General features: G+C 44.0%; 2 protein-coding genes across 6 annotated transcripts; one reads left to right on the top strand and one right to left on the bottom strand.

Moving 5' to 3' along the window:
- Positions 1-215: 215 nt before the first annotated feature.
- On the bottom strand, positions 216-6,944 carry fam3a (FAM3 metabolism regulating signaling molecule A). 3 transcript variants are annotated; one of them, XM_061257885.1, is made up of 10 exons: positions 6,919-6,944; positions 4,736-4,802; positions 4,225-4,335; positions 4,007-4,030; positions 3,079-3,202; positions 2,697-2,755; positions 2,158-2,208; positions 1,853-1,937; positions 1,207-1,333; positions 216-537 (listed from the first exon to the last, which is right to left on the bottom strand). In XM_061257885.1, the coding sequence occupies exons 2-10, from the start codon at positions 4,746-4,748 to the stop codon at positions 439-441; spliced, it is 693 nt and encodes a 230-aa protein (XP_061113869.1). In that variant the 5' UTR covers positions 4,749-4,802; positions 6,919-6,944; the 3' UTR covers positions 216-438. The 3 variants fall into 3 exon arrangements, with proteins under 3 accessions (XP_061113869.1, XP_061113866.1, XP_061113868.1); XM_061257882.1 differs by lacking the exon at positions 6,919-6,944 and adding an exon at positions 5,948-6,118; XM_061257884.1 differs by lacking the exon at positions 6,919-6,944 and adding an exon at positions 5,967-6,118.
- Positions 6,945-7,911: 967 nt separating this feature from the next.
- Positions 7,912-17,654, top strand: idh3g (isocitrate dehydrogenase (NAD(+)) 3 non-catalytic subunit gamma). 3 transcript variants are annotated; one of them, XM_061258357.1, is made up of 14 exons: positions 7,912-8,063; positions 8,515-8,559; positions 9,044-9,055; positions 9,517-9,614; positions 10,062-10,177; positions 10,610-10,670; positions 11,111-11,243; positions 11,363-11,496; positions 11,964-12,066; positions 13,172-13,318; positions 14,019-14,113; positions 15,385-15,445; positions 15,914-16,036; positions 16,162-17,654. In XM_061258357.1, exons 1-13 carry the CDS (start codon positions 7,992-7,994, stop codon positions 16,016-16,018), a joined length of 1,182 nt encoding a protein of 393 aa, XP_061114341.1. In that variant the 5' UTR covers positions 7,912-7,991; the 3' UTR covers positions 16,019-16,036; positions 16,162-17,654. The 3 variants fall into 3 exon arrangements, with proteins under 3 accessions (XP_061114341.1, XP_061114339.1, XP_061114342.1); XM_061258355.1 differs by having other exon boundaries at positions 16,157-17,654; XM_061258358.1 differs by lacking the exon at positions 9,044-9,055 and having other exon boundaries at positions 16,157-17,654.
- Positions 17,655-18,120: the final 466 nt, after the last annotated feature.

Raw genomic sequence — 18,120 nt, 5'->3', positions numbered from 1 at the left:
CGCCGGGGCGAGTCCTTCATCACGCCGTCATCCGTGACTCCAGCTCCAGCCCCCCCCACCCGGCTCCTCAAACCTTCGGTCCTCCCAGGATGTGAGGGACGCTCTCGCTCTCACACCAATATATGCACACAGTAACCTACGTTCCTACAATATAGCCCAGGTTTATGAACCCCCCCCCCCACCCCCCCACCCCCACCCAATATATATATTTGGAATATATTGAATGGAAGTGTTATTTGAATAGTCTTTTTGTGTATTTTCTTTTTAAAAGGTTACCCACAGTCGCTCATGCATTTTGACAAAAGCGGGGCACCCCCGGTGAAAAATGGTCCCGGACGGTCGGCGGTCGAGGCGGCTCCCCTGGAGAACACTAGCTGTCCTGAGCGGGGTTCCCCTGGAGAACACTAGCTGTCCTGAGCGGGGTTCCCCCGGAGAACACTAGCTGTCCTGGGCGGCTCGCAGCGGGATGCAGCCATCCATCTCCAGAGCCTCGGGCCAGCCCTCGTACTTATTGGTGTTCTTGCTGTTCTTCATCCTCTGAGGAAGGGAGAGCAGGCACATCAGTCATCCCTAATTGTTCGACTCGTGCAGTTGTCAGCCATGCTAACTAAGCATTACTCACGACTACTTCCTGCTCCTGGCTTCAAGGAAGATTTTGCCTCCGTTCAGAACGGCGCCGGAGCAGAACTTACTAATGTATTATTAAGGCCAGCTAATGACCGTGGGGAAACGACATGGTCATGAGTTCCTCTAAGTGCGGTGCGAGTGAGATTAAAGAAATAAAGCCGATCCACACAGATGGCCTAGTTCTGCTCTGGCCTCCGGAAAAGGAGTTTCAGCGCAATGTGGCACTTCTGGAGAATATGGGACCTGGCTGTAAAGCGTAATCATGTGAAGAGAGGGGAGCTAACTATTCAATGATAAAACAGAGCACACATTATTACCACATTCAGTTTTACCTTGATGTTAGGTACTCTTACGATTCAAAACCCAGTTCTGTCATTTTTTGATTGACATCACATCCTAATTTGTAAAAGGACTGTCACTGTTTTCTCCCTGGATTACCAAAATCAACCATGCCGGCAACAATAGAACTGCACACCATCAACTACAACAGCACATATTAAGCTCTACACTATGTAATAATTAACATGCAAACGATAACTGTGATCAATAATAAGCAATGACATGACTGTTCGGGTCTACCTGCTCAAACGGGCTTTTGTTCTCGATGCCTTTGGCCCCCACAAACACCCAGCTGTCCCTGAACCCCAGCTCCTTTACCGCAGTACTGCCCAGCTCCTCGAAGAGCGCGCGTGCTTCATCATTCATCCTGAGAGACGGAGGGAGAGGGAGATAGGGAGGGAGAGACAGAGAGAGAGGGGGGAGAGAAGGAGAGATGGAGTGAGAGAGAGAGAGGGTGGCGGGTGGGAGAGCAGGAAGAGTAAATGTGGTGGGAGCGTGTGAGAAAGATAAACAAGAACATGTGAGGAGGAAAAGGAGGGGGAGAGAGAATCACGTGGAGCCAGAATTAGATCAGTTGTAGGGTGCAACAGGATTCTAGCAAATAAGGAAAGGAACAGAGAGGCTTCAACAGAAGAGCTGAAGAGCCACACGGTCACAGTGTCCCCCCAGCCACCCCCAAGAGTAGTCACGCTAATTCAATCAACACATTCATCACCCTTCCAGTACAATGGGTTCCCAGCTCTGACTGGGCCTCACTCAGAGGTCAGCACCACCAACAGGTCCACCGAGAGCTCCAGCCAGCTTCTCGTAAAATCTGCACAGGCTCTAACTGCTGTGCATTGCTGCACAGCAGGCAACAGAGAGACAGGACAGTGTGGGGTCTTACTTAGTGGCAGGATCATCAAAAGAAGCCACAAAGACCAGCGTTCCCTCGTGGAGTGGCCGGAGGAACTTCAGCAGTTCAGCAACATCTGAGAGGAGAAACGTGTTACACACACGCATATATAAACACTCACACAGACAGAACATACAAATGTAAACATTAGCGCAAACAACTGCTAAATTTACATAGCACTTTAGTCAAGCACAGTGTATTGACTCAATACAAATAATTGCACCAAGCTTGCTATTATTGCAGCCATGTGAAATCACTGGGAGACTTGCTGCAGTTTCAAAGCAATCTCCACCCACCTCCGGCCCACATGTCAAACGATTTAATTTCCAGCAGCTCTCCCGATACACCTGAAAAATAATGACACACCACACACTCAACAAAGCGCCTCAATACAGCACGCTGGCAAAAAGTAAAATCTGTGAGCAACACACAACACTCAGTACACTGCAGTAAACGATGCAGGCATCCAATCGAAGCACCCAACTTTCTCCTCAATTTAGCTAACATTATGCATCGATTCCCGGTCAACATTTCTAATTCTTTTTCTAAATTTCAGTCTCCACTGAACAAAAATGTCATGGCGAAGCATCATTTTCTTTCGACCAAGTATTTGCTAATGTGTATATTCACAAATTAAGCCATAGATAAAACACAAAACAATTTTCTTCTTTACAAGAAAGATTTGCCATTCAAGTACACATTTAGATTTTTAATTCAAAAGTGATTAAAACAATGTGAAGTTACAGCTATCAAATTCATCAGTGTGTCTATCCGGGCAGAGTTTAAGCACTGCAGCGCAGAATACAGCCGTCCTGCTGCTCTGCAGGGGAATTACCGTTTACTAACGCGATGTTCAACCCTCTGCCAACGTTGTTCTTCACGCTGCTCACGAGGCTGGGAGGGGAAGGAAGAATAGAGGAAGATAGAGGGGGAAGGGAAGAGGAACCGAAGGTAAAAAATTGGTGAATGCTAAAAGACCGACACGGACTAAAAGACAGGAGAAACAGAAGCAATGATTTAACAGCTGAAAGGTAATAACAAACGGGCACTCGATTCCTCTTCATTCAGTCAGACCAACTTTGGGCCTGGCTGCATCAGCAGAAACCGAGAGGTGGACAGAATGCTTTAAACTGGAGAATGAAGAGGGCAGGGGTACAGACGGAGGAGGAGAAGGGGTATGGGGTGGGGAGATGAGAGTGGGAGGAGAGGGCCCTCACATTTTGTCCTCCAGACAGATCTTGGGGCCGATGACGTTGGCGGCTCCGGAGACCAGGCGGAAGGCCAGGTGCTTCTGGGGACAGGGTGCGGAGAGGCCACACTTGTACCTGTGAGGTTTGGGCTCTGGGGGAGGACACGTGAGGATGCGCGTGAGGATGTGCTCACCAGAAACAACCCTGCCTCATGTACCTCTGTGAACAGTGCTTGAAATGGAATTCTAAGGAAAGTATTCAGTTGGAAAATCTAAAGCAACGGCTAAGCAAGGGGTCTCTCTTCCCCTAGGTTTTACCTGCAGAAACACTGCCACTGTTTGCTATTGCCGGGTATTATCAGGAGCCCAATACAGTTATGATACAATATTACATTACATTAATGGCATTTGGCCGACGCTCAGTTGATTAGACTAAGCAGGACACAATCCTCCCCTGGAGCAATGCAGGGTGGGGGCCTGAGTGTGAGGGCAAAACAAGCACACTGTCCCTGCCAAAGCCTCTCCCTGCCGGGGCGAGTCCTTCATTACTCCGCCATCCGTGTCTGAGCAGGGGGCACCAAACAATATATATCCAGATACAATACACGTCCCAAAACACATGGGGATGAGAATTACAAAATAAATCAAATTAAAAAAGTAAACCAAATCAGATATCAGATATAATTAGCATTACTGTTGAGGAAACATTGTCACTATCAACCACTATCAAAAGTGAAAGTAACCTAAGGCCACCATACGATGTCAGCCAAGATGAACAAAAAATAAAAGCATTTGTTTTTCAATGAACTTAATTAATGTTCAGTTTTTCACTTAAAACAGTGAAATGATCTTTAGAAACTATAATCCAGGGTACCACTATGTGGATCATCAAGGAGTATGTTACGACAAAACTTTGATATTTTGATCAAAGTTAAACTGCATGAGTCAACGCCTACCTGCTGTTGGCTCCTCGTTGGCACCTAACGGGAGAGGAAATGGAAGACAAAGGGCGCTGAATACCACAGTACCTCTTTTACATACAATTCAGTTCAACTGCAGGACCTCCTTTACATGATTGGTTACGATTGGTTAAACCACAGATATACTCAACTCAGTTAAGTTCAATCACAGACCACTGAGCTCAGCTTGACTTTAATTAATAAAGAGCCTCTACCTCGGAAGAAGAAGCGGCCCACTATGGAGGTGCCGTCTCCTCTCAGGACTGTGCTGGCTAAGAGCCAGGTGAGTCCCACTAGCAGCAGGACCACAGCAGCACGTAGAGGACCTATTGGGACACACACAAACAGGTACAACAACTCAACAAACCTTGGGCTGACAGGGGCACACAAAATAAGGCACAGTCCCGACTGTCCAAACTTGGCCTGACAGGAACACATACAAACAGGCTAAATTCAGCTAAACCGTGTGCCTTTAGTACTAATTAAAGTGGCGCTGGGACAGACAGGATTCGATCGGGACCGCAGGGCACATCCCTCCCGGATTTTCCTTGAGGACCCACAGTGAGCTATGGCCATTCGTCCTGAAGACTATATGAGGTGAGTGAGAGAGTTCGGACATCTCTTCAGAGCAAGAGATGAGAAGATTATCTGTTCACTGTAACTTATAAGACAGGGGCATTCACACCAATAACACTAATTCAGCTGTGTTTATTTTTGTAAACTCACCTGCCAACCTCATTATCGATGTCGTTTCAATCGCTGATGTGTCACCACAAAGACACGTGGATTAGTCCTGCACAGAGAAATTGACAAATTTGCTCACTACAAGTCTGTGTATTAAGTCTAAACCACTCTGTCTTTCCCTCAATTATTTGGGCACAGAGTTTTTTTCCATGATTTAATACATTTTGTCCAAGCATTAGAATTCTGAATTTGGCCCATGCATTCCAAAATATACCCCTGCGGGAGTGTCTGAGGGGCACAGTGCAGGAGTTACCAGTGGTCTCTCGATAGTTTCTGTAACACTACCCATTACTTCAGAGGCAAGCACCATAGACCACAACTCTCACCTCTCACCCCTCACCCCCCCCCCCCCCCCCCCCCCACACACACACAAAAAACGGTTCAAGCAAGAAAATTCAACTTGTTTTTTCCTTCAATTTGCTTCAAAACTTCCTTCAAACTGGAGTGCTATTAACAGTAGTTTGTATTATTTTAACTAGTCCTATCTATGCCCCGACTTACCATGCCAGCTACTGACTTTCAAATAAACAGTAATTTTTTGAACAGCAATCCCCAATTTGGGTAGCTATTGTCCCGACATCTGAAGTTAATTGAAGCGTTTAACGTCTAAATCCCCGGATTTCCCTGCCCATCGCTTCCCTAAAATCCATAATCAATAGCCGACGTAAGACTAGCCTGGGCAATGACAGCTAGATACAGGCAATGCATACATGAAGAGGTTTGCGTGTTCATGTGACTTCAATAACTTTCTAGATAGTACAAACATAGCTTCCACTTAGCTCGACCATTAGCTTTTGTTTTCTTTTTACAAATTAGCTTGCGACCTAGCTAGCTTAATGAAATCTGCCGTAGAATATAAGACAAAGTAGGCGAAATGAGATGGCTCGTGATCGTTATAACTGGACTGGTTAGGTCACTATCACGCTCATTTTATTCAGCAAAAAATAAACTGTTGACGTTCGCGCTCTACATTGTTTGGGCCAATGATTGAAATAAATAATTGACTAACGTTAACCATGTTGGGAGACCACTGCAATCCATTAAACATACATGTAAAATGATGCAACGTAGTCAACGAGACAAATAAACCAACGGAGAATCTCCCTAGACAGAAGCGCAGTTGGCTAACTAGACAGCGGGCTAGGTAACCAACTAGTGTTCGCCACAAATTGAAATAATTTATGTTAACATTACCTGAGATGTAGCCACCCACCTTCCGCAAACACGAACGAAATATGTTGCTTTATAAAGACAGGTTGTTCTTCTGCGCCAGAATGCTACTCATGACATATTTCAAGATACAGTTTGAAATTCGCTTTCCTGAGTGTTGAAGCGACAGTCCAACACCTCTACGAGGTGGCTACGTGTTACGTAATGTAGCGTTAGCATCAAGGAAGAGATATGAACTGGATATTAACTTCCCCTTACCGGTTCCATGGATTCCAATGGGAGCTGCTCAATTGCGCATGAAGCCAGTTCACGGAAGCTGCCATGTTTGACTATGGGACTTATTTGACGCTACAGTGTGCGCACTGGGTACATGAAAGGTGAACCTCTGCAGGCTATTAGGGGAGTAGGTATGTTTAAAAAAACAAGGGTAGGGACAAATATAAAGAATAGATGTATATCTGTGAAAGGGGTTAACTTGTGGAATATTTGTGACAAGGAATTTAAAATGTGTAGTACACTTAGCACATTTTAAAAAATGTTGAAAAATAAGGTGTTAAACAAATAGGTATGATTATTATTGTGTATGAAACGTTTTGAACTTTTGTTTTTGTTTCTATTATGTTTTGTTTTTGTATAGACTAAACCTAGTAGTGAAAGGGTTGAGTATGTGAATATATTATGTAAAAAGGGTAGGTGTAATAAACTGAAGCTTCAGCCTACACCTTTTCGGTCAACGTTGTTATTCATTATTTCTATGAGCATTCATTCTGTAAAAATTGTTAATAAGGACCGAAATAAATTACTACTACTATTGCTACTATCTTCGTCTGAAAAAACGCCCCCTAGAGAGTAATTAGTTAAGTCTGAAGACATTTAAAAATGTAAATGTTCTGTCAAAAAATAGTTTAATTTCTGGAGGTTAAATGTATAATTTTGGATTTCAATGGCCAAATGTGCTTTTTGGCACCAGCTGCTTAATACAATGTAATACTTACGATAACCACCGGAGTTTGCTAGCTTCAGGGGAAATGGCAAACGTTGATCCCCTGAACGTAAGATACCACTGGCTAGCTCATTTAAACTTCCGGTTTCGGCTGAATTACGTATTTCCGCTTTTCCTCCCGAGGGTTTCCTCAGTGTGGTATGCATTGAACTGTAATATAAGTGGAAAGGAAACCTGGTCACGTGGTTATATTCAAGTCAATTCATTTCGGTTCTTCCACAAGTGGCAGCACCGCAAGATGGCTGCCATGGCCCGGAAATAGAACTACTGATGAACCTGCCATTCATCTTGTATGAGTGTTGTCTAAAGTGATCATACTCGCTCCAGCGTGAATTACAGCCCCACATCTCACATTCCAGTTATTCTTCCATATGGCTTTTCAGGCGTGGCTTGATTAGTACTTGGATGGGAGACCTCCTAGGAAAACTGAGTTGCTGCTGGAAGTGGTGTTGGTGGGCCAATAGGGGGTGATTTTATCTCTGGTCAAAATATCCCCAATGCCCCAGTCCAATGATGATGGGGACATTGTGCTGTAGGAGATACTGTCTTTCGGATGAGACGTTAAACAAAAGTCCTGACTCACTGTGGTTAAGACACTCTTTGCAAAGAGTAGGGGGTTCCCAGGTGTCCTGGCTAAATTCCCAACACTGGCTCTTTCAAACTGCCACCTAATCATCCCGTGATTCAATTGGCAATAACATTTTCTCTTCTTATGCAAACTGCAACAGTAACAAAGGCTCAGTATCATAGAGTTCAGTGGGCAAAGTTGGTGCCCAGGTTACCAAGACGCCAGTGCAAGAGGTTGCATCCACGTAATTTTCCTCGGAAAGGAACCCAGCGTTCTGTGGAAATTACTGAGTGGGCCTTTAATTGATTATAAATACGGCAAAATATAAAAATTGACAATTTCGACAGAAAAGCACGGTTATCTCCAGTCTGTAGAGAGCGCTGTCTCATCATGCCTCTTCTGAAACGAGATTTTATCACTCCACCCACCTTCCTGAAATCACACACGCGTCGCACGCCCATGTCAGTGATCGAGCCCAGCAAACCGCGCAAAGTAACATGGCGGCTGTTCGCAAAGCGCTGTCACTTTCCAACAAAATATGGAATGGACGCTTCTTGCATCCAGCGAAAGTAAGACGTGTCTCCTTTAAGTTTCAATTGATCAACACTACCGATGCTTGGGGGAGAGTTTTGTTGATTTGAATGTTATGAATACAGAAGTATAGTGTACGACAAGCACACAAGGTCACAACGTAGCATTAGCTCCCTGTTGGACTAGCCGGCAGTCTAAAACGAATATGTGTAACTTGAGACTTGCTAGCAAGCGAGGTGTATGAAGTTGTTACTAATTTGAAACCGCTCCAAGGTGCAGTATTCGTTTGCTTGTAAATTTTCGAAATTAATTTGCCAGCTTGCAAGCTGTGACTCCAGAATGATTGCAGGTGAAAATGCACAACGTCATTTTCTGGGTAACAGGTTGATGTCACGACAGCGATCTTTATCTTCGCTTCTTTGAGCATTTGTTTTTCTGTAGCAATACATCGGTACATTGATCACCTCCTTTCCTGTTCTCTCACCGCAGCCATTGGGGACAGGACTGTCCCATAGGGAGAAGGGTTCGTACACCGTGAGTAGCATCATCGCATAATCCTTGAATGTCATAGTTGGTACTCTAAGGTTCGTGTAAATCTTGGCTAAGGTTAGGCTAAACGTACAGTTAAAAGTGGATGTTTAACATTTTGTTCAGACCACAATATGGTTCTTCAGACCAAAATGTTAAAAGGACACTTATTTAAGTTTTATTTTTTTCCTTCTTCCCAAGCAAATATACTTATTTGGCCTTGGGCTCCTGTTGTAATTCCTAACTGAGCATTTCTGCCTTTGTATTTAATGAATGGAAGGGTGGTAGGGAATTGCTCCATTCTACATGTATACTCATGATTTCTGATGTGTGCCAGTCTTTTTGTTGGGTGGGGTCTGCTGTCTCTCTCTGGGAATTAAGAGAGGGTTTTTCCCCCCATAAAACTTACTTTGTATTTTGGGTGTTTCACTCTTTCTAATTAACGGTTGTTCTTTTCCTTTTCCTGATCTTTCTCTTCTTCATCGCCTAGGGACAGATCATCGTAAGTACCGTACCAGTGGCATTCATGCCCACATTCAAACTGTTCAGTTGTGTTAACAGGATTTTGCTCAGCGATACAAAAATACTTAATATTTCACTCATTACTTACTCATTTTCTCATTCATTTATATGCAAATTAACTCATAAACTGTTTTTTTTAGCAAGGATTGTGTATTTAGCAAGGATTCAAATTAAGATAAAAATGCTCAATATTCTCCACTTTATTTTCATCTTCCGTCTTTTGATTAGCCTGCATTATATGCAGTTCTTAGCAGCTGTGAGTCTGAACAAAAAGGTACTTCACACCAGTACTAACCAGATGCAGGACACAACAGTTTAAATCTTTTAGGTGTCTAAATGCCCGTTCAATTGCGTGAACGCTGGATTGAAGATAAAAATGAGGTGGAGAACAGCGTTTCATAGTAACACGGCACCCCGCTAATTGGAGATCCACCTTTCCAGCCTCCCCCTGCCAAGTATGGGGGCCGCCACACGGTGACACTCATACCGGGAGATGGGATTGGACCAGAGCTGCTGAATCACGTGCGGGAGTTGTTCAGGTTGGTTCTGTGTATGACCCCTCATATATACACACACACACAGTGCTATACCTCACTTAATACAGCAATCCTCTGGCCAGATTCTTTTTGAAAGTGGTGCAAGTGAACCAGGCATTTTGATATATTATTTAAAGACATTCATTAGTAAGTGTGCTGTGCATTTGTGAAAATATGCTGAGTTATTACATAAGGATGTGCTTTAATAGATCTTTGATCTATTGGGAGGCATGCCGACACTGCAAATGCTGAGTAATAGCCAGTATATATATATAATTTGTTTTCAATGATCAAAGGACTGAGTGTATCTATGGCAGGCCACATTGGGCCCCTGGGCTGCCAGCTGAAAAACCTTGACTGACTCACTCCACAGATTCAGAAACAGTACTGCAGTAAACTTTAGTAAACCCGCGAGTTGGCATAAAAGCATTTTGGGATTCTGTGGTACAGGTTCAGCTGTGTTCCTGTGGACTTTGAAGTGGTTAACGTGAACTCGGGGTTGGATTCTGAGGATGACATCAATAATGCCATCACTGCCATCAGACGCAACGGAGTCGCACTCAAGGGTTAGTGTGTGCTTGCATGACTTAATGCACATACAGGCCATGGACAAATGTGCAGGTGGTCATTCATTCTCAGCAGTGGTGCTGTGCAGTAGATGATCTACAGTTCTACTTGTCTGCTTCAGTGTTATTGTCTCTTGCGTTCATTGTGTTTATATTTTCAGTTAAATGCAAAAGTATTGGGACAGTGGCAGAACTTTAGTTGTTGTGGCTCTGTACTCCAGTACATCGACGTAAATACCCCCAAGATGGAGGTAAATACCCTCAAATTACAGACGTGTGTGCACTTCACCATCATATCCATTGCTGTGTTTCAAATCCAGTATGCTGGAGTACAGAGACATGGTATCACTGTCACAATACTTTTGCATTTAACTATATATATTTCTAGATAAATATAACTCCACCCTAATTATGTGCTTTGATTCTCTGCAGGCAATATAGAGACCAAACACAGCATGCCCCCCTCGCACAAGTCCAGGAACAACCTGCTACGGTCAGCACCTGCTCCTGTGTGACTGTTACACGTTCCTGCTTACAGTAGAAGTGATCATTCAGTCACACTTCACTTTCCATTGTGCTCGTTCATCACGTTACACCAAGTTCACCCCACCCTGCAAGTAAAAGGAATTATTTTGTAAGAGTTAAAATACATTAGGAGGTTTGTGTGAGAAGATTAATGAAATTAATGATCCCTGAAGTTTCATCCTCCGTGGGATTCTTTTTAATATTAATTACCCTGCAGAAGTCATTATTTGTAATGTATCGCTTTATGAGTATTTACATTTTGAACAATTTACCGGATTTATGAATCTAAACATACTGAATATTGACATACAGAATCCTGACAACGGCTCATTGAATCATGACACCTGAGCTTTGGCTTGGCCAGTAGGAGCAGTCAGTGTTAGTTTGTGTCTCACCTCTGTTCTTCAGTACAAGTCTGGATCTGTATGCCAATGTGATGCACTGCCGCTCCCTCCCTGGAGTCCAGACTCGACACAAGAACATTGACATCATCATCATTCGAGAGAACACAGAGGGAGAGTACAGCAGCCTGGAGCACGAGGTGTGTTCATGCATGCATGTCTGTTCCTCAGGCTCAATGCTAGGTATGTGTGTATGTGTGTACATACGTGTGTAGATGTATGTTTATAACACTCAATTCTGTGTGTCCGTGTCTCACAGAGCGTGTCAGGAGTGGTGGAGAGTCTGAAAATCATCACTCGACTCAACTCCCTGAGGATCGCAGACTACGCATTCCAATTGGCCAGAGAGAAAGGTCGCAAAAGGGTCACTGCCGTGCACAAGGCTAACATCATGTGAGTAAATCTTTACATGAACTCTTTGCCTTGATATACCTCCAATACACAATACTGTACAGGTATTGCATGTATACTGAAGACAACCTGCTCAACGCTAGCAAAGCAGTAACATGCAAACTTCTGGTCCCCCCTCGTTTTTCTGCATGTATATTTCTCCGTCTCGTCAGTTCAAGGATCTCAAATTCTGTTCTGGAGGGCTGCAGCGTCTACCAGTTCCTCCAGTTTCCTTTCAATCAGCAGCCAAGTCAAGTCTTGAAAACAAAGAGTGTTGGCGCATTAAAATACCAGTCACTAAAGCTAAGCACTGAAGTGCTGACACTCACTGAAAAACCATTAGACACTGTGTCCCTCCATGACTTTACTTTTAGAACTGTGCTTAGTGTGACTGCGGAGTGGTTCATCGGTGCAGCATCGGTGCAGCATCGGTGCATCATAACTCACATTCTGTAATCCCCTCCCCACAGGAAGCTGGGTGATGGCTTGTTCCTGCAGTGCTGTAAGGAGGTAGCGTCCGGGTATCCCGACATCACATACGACAGCATGATCGTGGACAACACCACCATGCAGGTAACAGACCACTGCAGTCATACGTGTGACATTCTCCCACGTCCAAGACATGCTGCCCATCCATGCAGAGATTCTGATTGGTTGATGGAGCTTTGATTCAGCACTGCACTGCATGTGGTGGAGCTGTGATATTGCCTGAAAGCTTGTGCTGACCTTTGTGGGGATGTATTTACTGGTTTATTACATATTACCTATTTTGTGTCATCCTACTTTTGCCAATCAGGCTGCAATTACATAGGATGTGCTTTTACACACCACGCACCTTGTCTGCCATGCTGGTTTGCAGGAGTGCACAAAGCTACAATGATAATAACCTTAATGCACTCCAAGGAAAGGCGTGCCTGTCAGTCTTCTCTCTGCTGTCCAATCACATGCAAATAGAGGCGGGCCTTGGTTCTGCCGTTTTGTAAAGAAAGCTTCCATTGTAAAGAAAGAAGTTGGAAGAGAAGTTGGTCATTGCAGCTTCTGCCAACCCAAGGTTGTACATTTTCACAAATTGTGACTACCATGACAAAAAAAAAGCGGCCCAAGGCATGGTGATAAATTAGTTCCATGATAAATGTAGATGGAAAATTTTGGGTGAAATTAGGTCGCTAATGCCTTTTAAAGATGGCGATTGGCAGGAGCCAAGTGCTGTCGCTTGGCAACATCAGAAAACACGCCTCCAGTGCCTTTTTCAGAGTAGGCCTCTTAAAATCAAGACTAGTATTGCACTTAGTTTTCAAGACGTGCAAAGTGCATGTGATTGCAAGATCAGAAATATGTGATTCTGAACTAAACATTCTAATGCTGATGTAATCAGCATTCCTGGTAATTAAAAGAAATGTTCTAGAACACTGAAAAAACATTCCAAAAAACTACTCTTCAAAGGTTAAAGTATTGCATTCTTGAATAGTGGACTCGTCACAACTTGTTTACGTGGAAAGAAATCTGTGAAGTTCTGCCACTTTTGTTGAGAATATCAGTTGCATTGAAAAGAATGCGACCTGTCTGCTTAGTGGCACGGATGGGCCGGCAGGCATGTAGAGACTAAACGGAGGGGCATGCGAAGGAGTGACGTGTCACTGAGAGTCACTGTTCCTCTCTCTGTTTGGCCATTTCTCAGCTGGTGTCCAAGCCCCAGCAGTTTGACGTGATGCTGATGCCCAACCTGTACGGCAACGTGGTGAGCAACGTGTGCGCCGGGCTGGTGGGCGGGCCCGGACTCGTCCCGGGAGCCAACTACGGCCACAACTACGCCGTCTTCGAAACGGTGAGAGGGGCAGGGGGCCGGGGGCTGGGCTGGGTCTGGGATTAGGTAATGCAGGGCTGGAGAAGAAGATTGAGGGATCAGGTTCCTTTTGGTTCGATACCCCTGACAGCTCCTTGAAAAGTCACCAGAATGTGTTTCAGAAACAGCTTTCTGCACACAGAAGTTGACAGAAACGACTTCTTGTAGACCAGGTGTGCATAAGGTCCTCAAGGGCCAGTTTGTGTTTTTTTATTCCAAGCTGTTACCTCAGTTTTACTTTTCTGACAGCTCTATATATTACACTGGTTCAGTCCGGAAATTGAGCACAGTAAACTCTTTGATACATTTGCAGTCTGACGCAGTAGCGGTGCTCATATAAATGTCATACCACAGTGTGATTTGGCTAATTAAATCATTAAGAGCAGAAGCTGGCACAAAATCCTGAAACGGATTGGCTCTTGTTGTGCACCCCTGATGTGTACAGAAATTGCTAGATTTGCGGCTGGAAAGAGACGTTAATCTTTTGGCTTAATGCTCTTTGTTTTTGGACATGTTATAAAGACATAAATTGCGTGGTACATTTTAGTACCATTGGAGGAAGTATTTCCTCCCAAAGTGCCATTTTGTTTGTGGATAGCTTGGAACTTGGATAGCTTTCAGTCTGATGGAAAAATGAGAAAATTGGCAGGGGCAGGCCGTGACAGTATATCTTGTTTTTCAGGCGACAAGGAACACTGGAAAGAGCATCGCAGACAGGAACATTGCCAACCCCACAGCCATGATTCTGGCCGGCTGCCTGATGCTGGACCACCTAAAGTAACTTCCTGTTTAGTCTGGAATGAAACCCCAATTCCACTACGTCATATAGCTCAGCACTGATTAGGGGGGGGGGGAGATAGAAAAGGATGGTGGCACATAGTCACAAGCCCATTCCGAACGGTGCCCAGACATTAACTGCATTACCTGCATGACACCTGGAATCGCCGGGCCTCATGCACAGAACCTTTCTTAAATTCTCCTTACTTTCGTTCGTAATGAAATGTCCCACAAAAAACATGTGGGATTCATGAAACAATGGCAGAAGTGCGATTTTGTCAGTGTCCTAATCGGTGATGAATGCCAATTGTTTCTGAATTGAATGTGCATGCCCGTTCATCTTGATTTGCATTAGGAAACACCCTAACGATCCCATAAAATGTAGACGCATTCCCAACAAGGTTATTATTGTAAAATATAAAAACTAAAACCATACCGTATCCTTTTGAAAAAACTAAGCTTCAGAACCTGCTCTTAAAAGGAAATAAAGCTAACTGGAATTGACAGGCAAGTGAAAAATTTGAGGTGATACTGATGGGTAGTTAGTATACTTAAATAAATAGCATATTTAATATGAATATATTATGATAATATCATTTATAAACAATTTGAGGTCCGTAACTACTTAAAATGACTTCATGTATAATAAATCATTCTAAATAGAAACATCTGTGTATGCCTTTGCAAGTGGTCTGTTCATAATAACACCATAATCTTATACACCCTGCACCTTGTCTTACTGGAATTGCGCTGTAATTGTGTCTTTGTAGCTACAGCTGAAATTAACAGCCTTCATCCTTCCTGGCTTTAATCTTGTTGTTAGTTCATTCAGATTAACTGGCATTAGCCTTAAGCACATTTTTATTAGCGTGTTGACCTTTGTCGCATAGAATGTGTTTGCACTGTGAGCACAGCCTGCAAAAGGACACTGATTAACCGTACTGTTCTGTAAATAGCCTCTCAGCAATGTATCTGCCATTTCTAACGTGACGTCCTGTAAATTTGGATGGATTTTTATTGGCTGTCTTGTTCATGCAGCTGACAACTATTGCTTTGAAATTGATTTCAATGATATTGTTTGTCACTCGTTGTCGTTATAGTTGTGGTGTGGACTCTGCCATCCACTTGATTTCAAACGATTTTTGAAACAACATATTTACTGTTAATCGTTATAGCTGTCGTTCTTGGTGTGGACCGGCACAGTTAAAGAATTGGTCAGTGTTGGTCCTGTTAGATTCACCTGCTGTTTCTGTGGTTTCTGTCTTTCATAGACTGCATGAATATGCCGACATGATCAGAAGCGCTGTCCTCACCACCATGAACGAGACTCGGGTACAGTAAAACAAATATTTAAAAACATTTAACTTTGTTAATCCAAAATCCAAACACTTTGTTTGGTAGATTCTCTCTGTATGTTCCTCTCTTTAACCCCGATTTTACCTTTTCTTTTCTTCACAGTTTGGAATGTCTAATTTATATTTGTCGGTCCTCACAAAGCCCAAAATGGGCAGAGAATTTTGGTTGAACCACCTGCTTTAACTGCTCATAATGATAGGCTTTTGATTGGTTCATGCAAACTAAGTGAACCAATGGTAGCACCACCACAGTCTGCCTTCACGATTCTCAAGTACCAAAGATTTTCTGATTAGACTTTTTTATTGTTCCTTATCACAGAAATGTATCAATAGGTTCTCACATTTTGTTTGGCATGCACTAATAGTTTACCTGTCAAATCTGCTTCATAGTTCTTTTGAATTGAATGTGGATCCTCCCCCTCTCTGTCACTGTGGTACTGTCTAGATGCAAACGATAGACATCGGGGGTCAGGGCACAACCTCTGAGGTGGTCCAGTCTATCATGAGGTTAATCGAACGTGGTGGCCCCCTCATCTCTGAACTCCACTGAAAACAGCGCTGAACACAGGTAAGCCCCCACACTGCTGAACACAGCACATAGACTCCACTGAACACATGACAGGTATACCCCTTGACCCCTGAACACAGTACATGATGCACTGACCCTTAATCCTTTTCCTTTCTCTAGAACAGAAGCCAGACTGTCCTGTGGAAGACCTCTCCAACGTTGAGTTTGCTCTTCTGCATGCTCATGCCTATCTGCACTCGGTTCAGCTTCTCCTTCACGTGGTCTGCCCACCAATCCCGGAAACAGCAGGGGTCAACACGTCTGCACGCGTCAGCTGGCTCTCAGTGTGTCGCTGTCCTGTCTCACACACCTAGGGATGCCAGAGCGAGTTTTTGTGAGCCCCGTGGGTGGAGTTAGCTGACCTGTCGTTCACTGACTCATTAACCAATCAAAATGTTAGTCTTGACAAAATAATTTTGCGATTGGTTTAAATTGGTGAATCACTGGCAACCCATAATGGTGCCACCCATTTGAAGGGTTCGGGAATCCTCACTCTACCATCCTTATTTTTAAAAAGACTGCACAGGAGAAATGCTTGGGTTTCAAAGTTTCCACCTGATCATTAACATTCCGGTTATACTTCTAAGATGCGACATTGCTCTCACCTTTGCTACAAAACAGAACAAAACTTGCAGTGCAATGCAAATGTTTTTGAAACTATTTATTTGTCTGTCTTAATGAACCAAAATGATCTATTTATTAGAATAGACATAAGTACTGTATACTTCCTGTCAAATTCATATCAAACTGTTACTGCCATGTGGATTTTCTCCCTTGGCATTTGTCTTGCATATACCACGTGTGTTTGTTGTTTTACTATGACCGTGTTATATGTGCTTTGCAGTACTGGCTGTAAGATACTGTACTAGGTTCTAGAGTCTAGGTTCCCTGCGCACTGGTTTTTGGGTTCTGTTCTTCAGGGTATGGTCTCCCTTGCTGAGACCCCTCAAATTGTAAAACATCCAATTAAAGTTTCTGATTAATGAATGATTGTTGAATTGGGTTTGTATCAATACTTCCAATATTCATGAAGAAAGGAAGGAAGGAAGGAAGGAAGGACCACCTCTTTAGGTCCTGCTGTTTATAAAAGGATTGTTAAACATTGACGCATTATGAATGTTTGTTTTTCCTCCTCACGTCACCCCATCTGTTCACATTGGGGTCAAAATGGCCGCCCTGTGGCCCGTGCTCTGGTTCTGTCCCTGCAGCCGTAGCACTCTTTAGCAGTGACCCGCGACAGGCCCGTGCTCTGGTTCTGTCCCTGCAGCCGTAGCACTCTTTAGCAGTGACCCGCAACAGGCCCATGCTCTGGTTCTGTCCCTGCAGCCGTAGCACTCTTTAGCAGTGACCCGCAACAGGCCCATGCTCTGGTTCTGTCCCTGCAGCCGTAGCACTCTTTAGCAGTGACCCGCGACAGGCCCGTGCTGGGGTGTTGAGCTGTGCTGCTGAGCATCCTTTCCTGGAGTTGCGGCTGATGCTACAGCACAGCTGTGAATACCGCTCGAAGGTCAAACAAACCGAGGCAGCGCTGGCATCTGCACAGTCTTTGCTTCTTCCCGTGTATTTATTCATGAATGTATCTGTATATACACAGTTCATTAAATTGTATATCACCATACTTTGGAGGCTGGTATTAATGTGTCCTTATCATGCATTCACTCAATGGCTTACACACACACACACACACACACAAGTGCCTATCCTGTGGCCGGTAGCCCTCTAGGGCCGCCGCACATTTGGCTTGGCATCGCCCAAGGGTTATATGGGAGGGATTCAGTTGGCGGGGACAGCAGTGTCGGCTGTCTGGGTGCCAGTGGCTTGCTCTCTGCATGTGCGTATGATTGGGTCTCCTCTGCTCATGCACTGCTTGTGGCTGTGGTGTGCAAAGAACCAGCTAGCTGGCACCATGTTTTTTCATGTGTTCTCCAGGGGGTGTATAGTTTGCAAGTTGGTCATTCGAAATTCGGGTGAGAATGGAGATGCCAAATGCTGTATGTATGTATGTCACACTGCAGGTTGGGTCACATTATGAAAAATAGACTTGAGAGAACTTCAGCTCTGTAAATACAAATAATTCACCCGTT

The sequence above is a fragment of the Conger conger genome, chromosome 10, assembly GCF_963514075.1.
Source record: "Conger conger chromosome 10, fConCon1.1, whole genome shotgun sequence".
NCBI lineage: Eukaryota > Metazoa > Chordata > Actinopteri > Anguilliformes > Congridae > Conger > Conger conger.
This window is presented reverse-complemented; position numbering and strand designations above follow the sequence as displayed.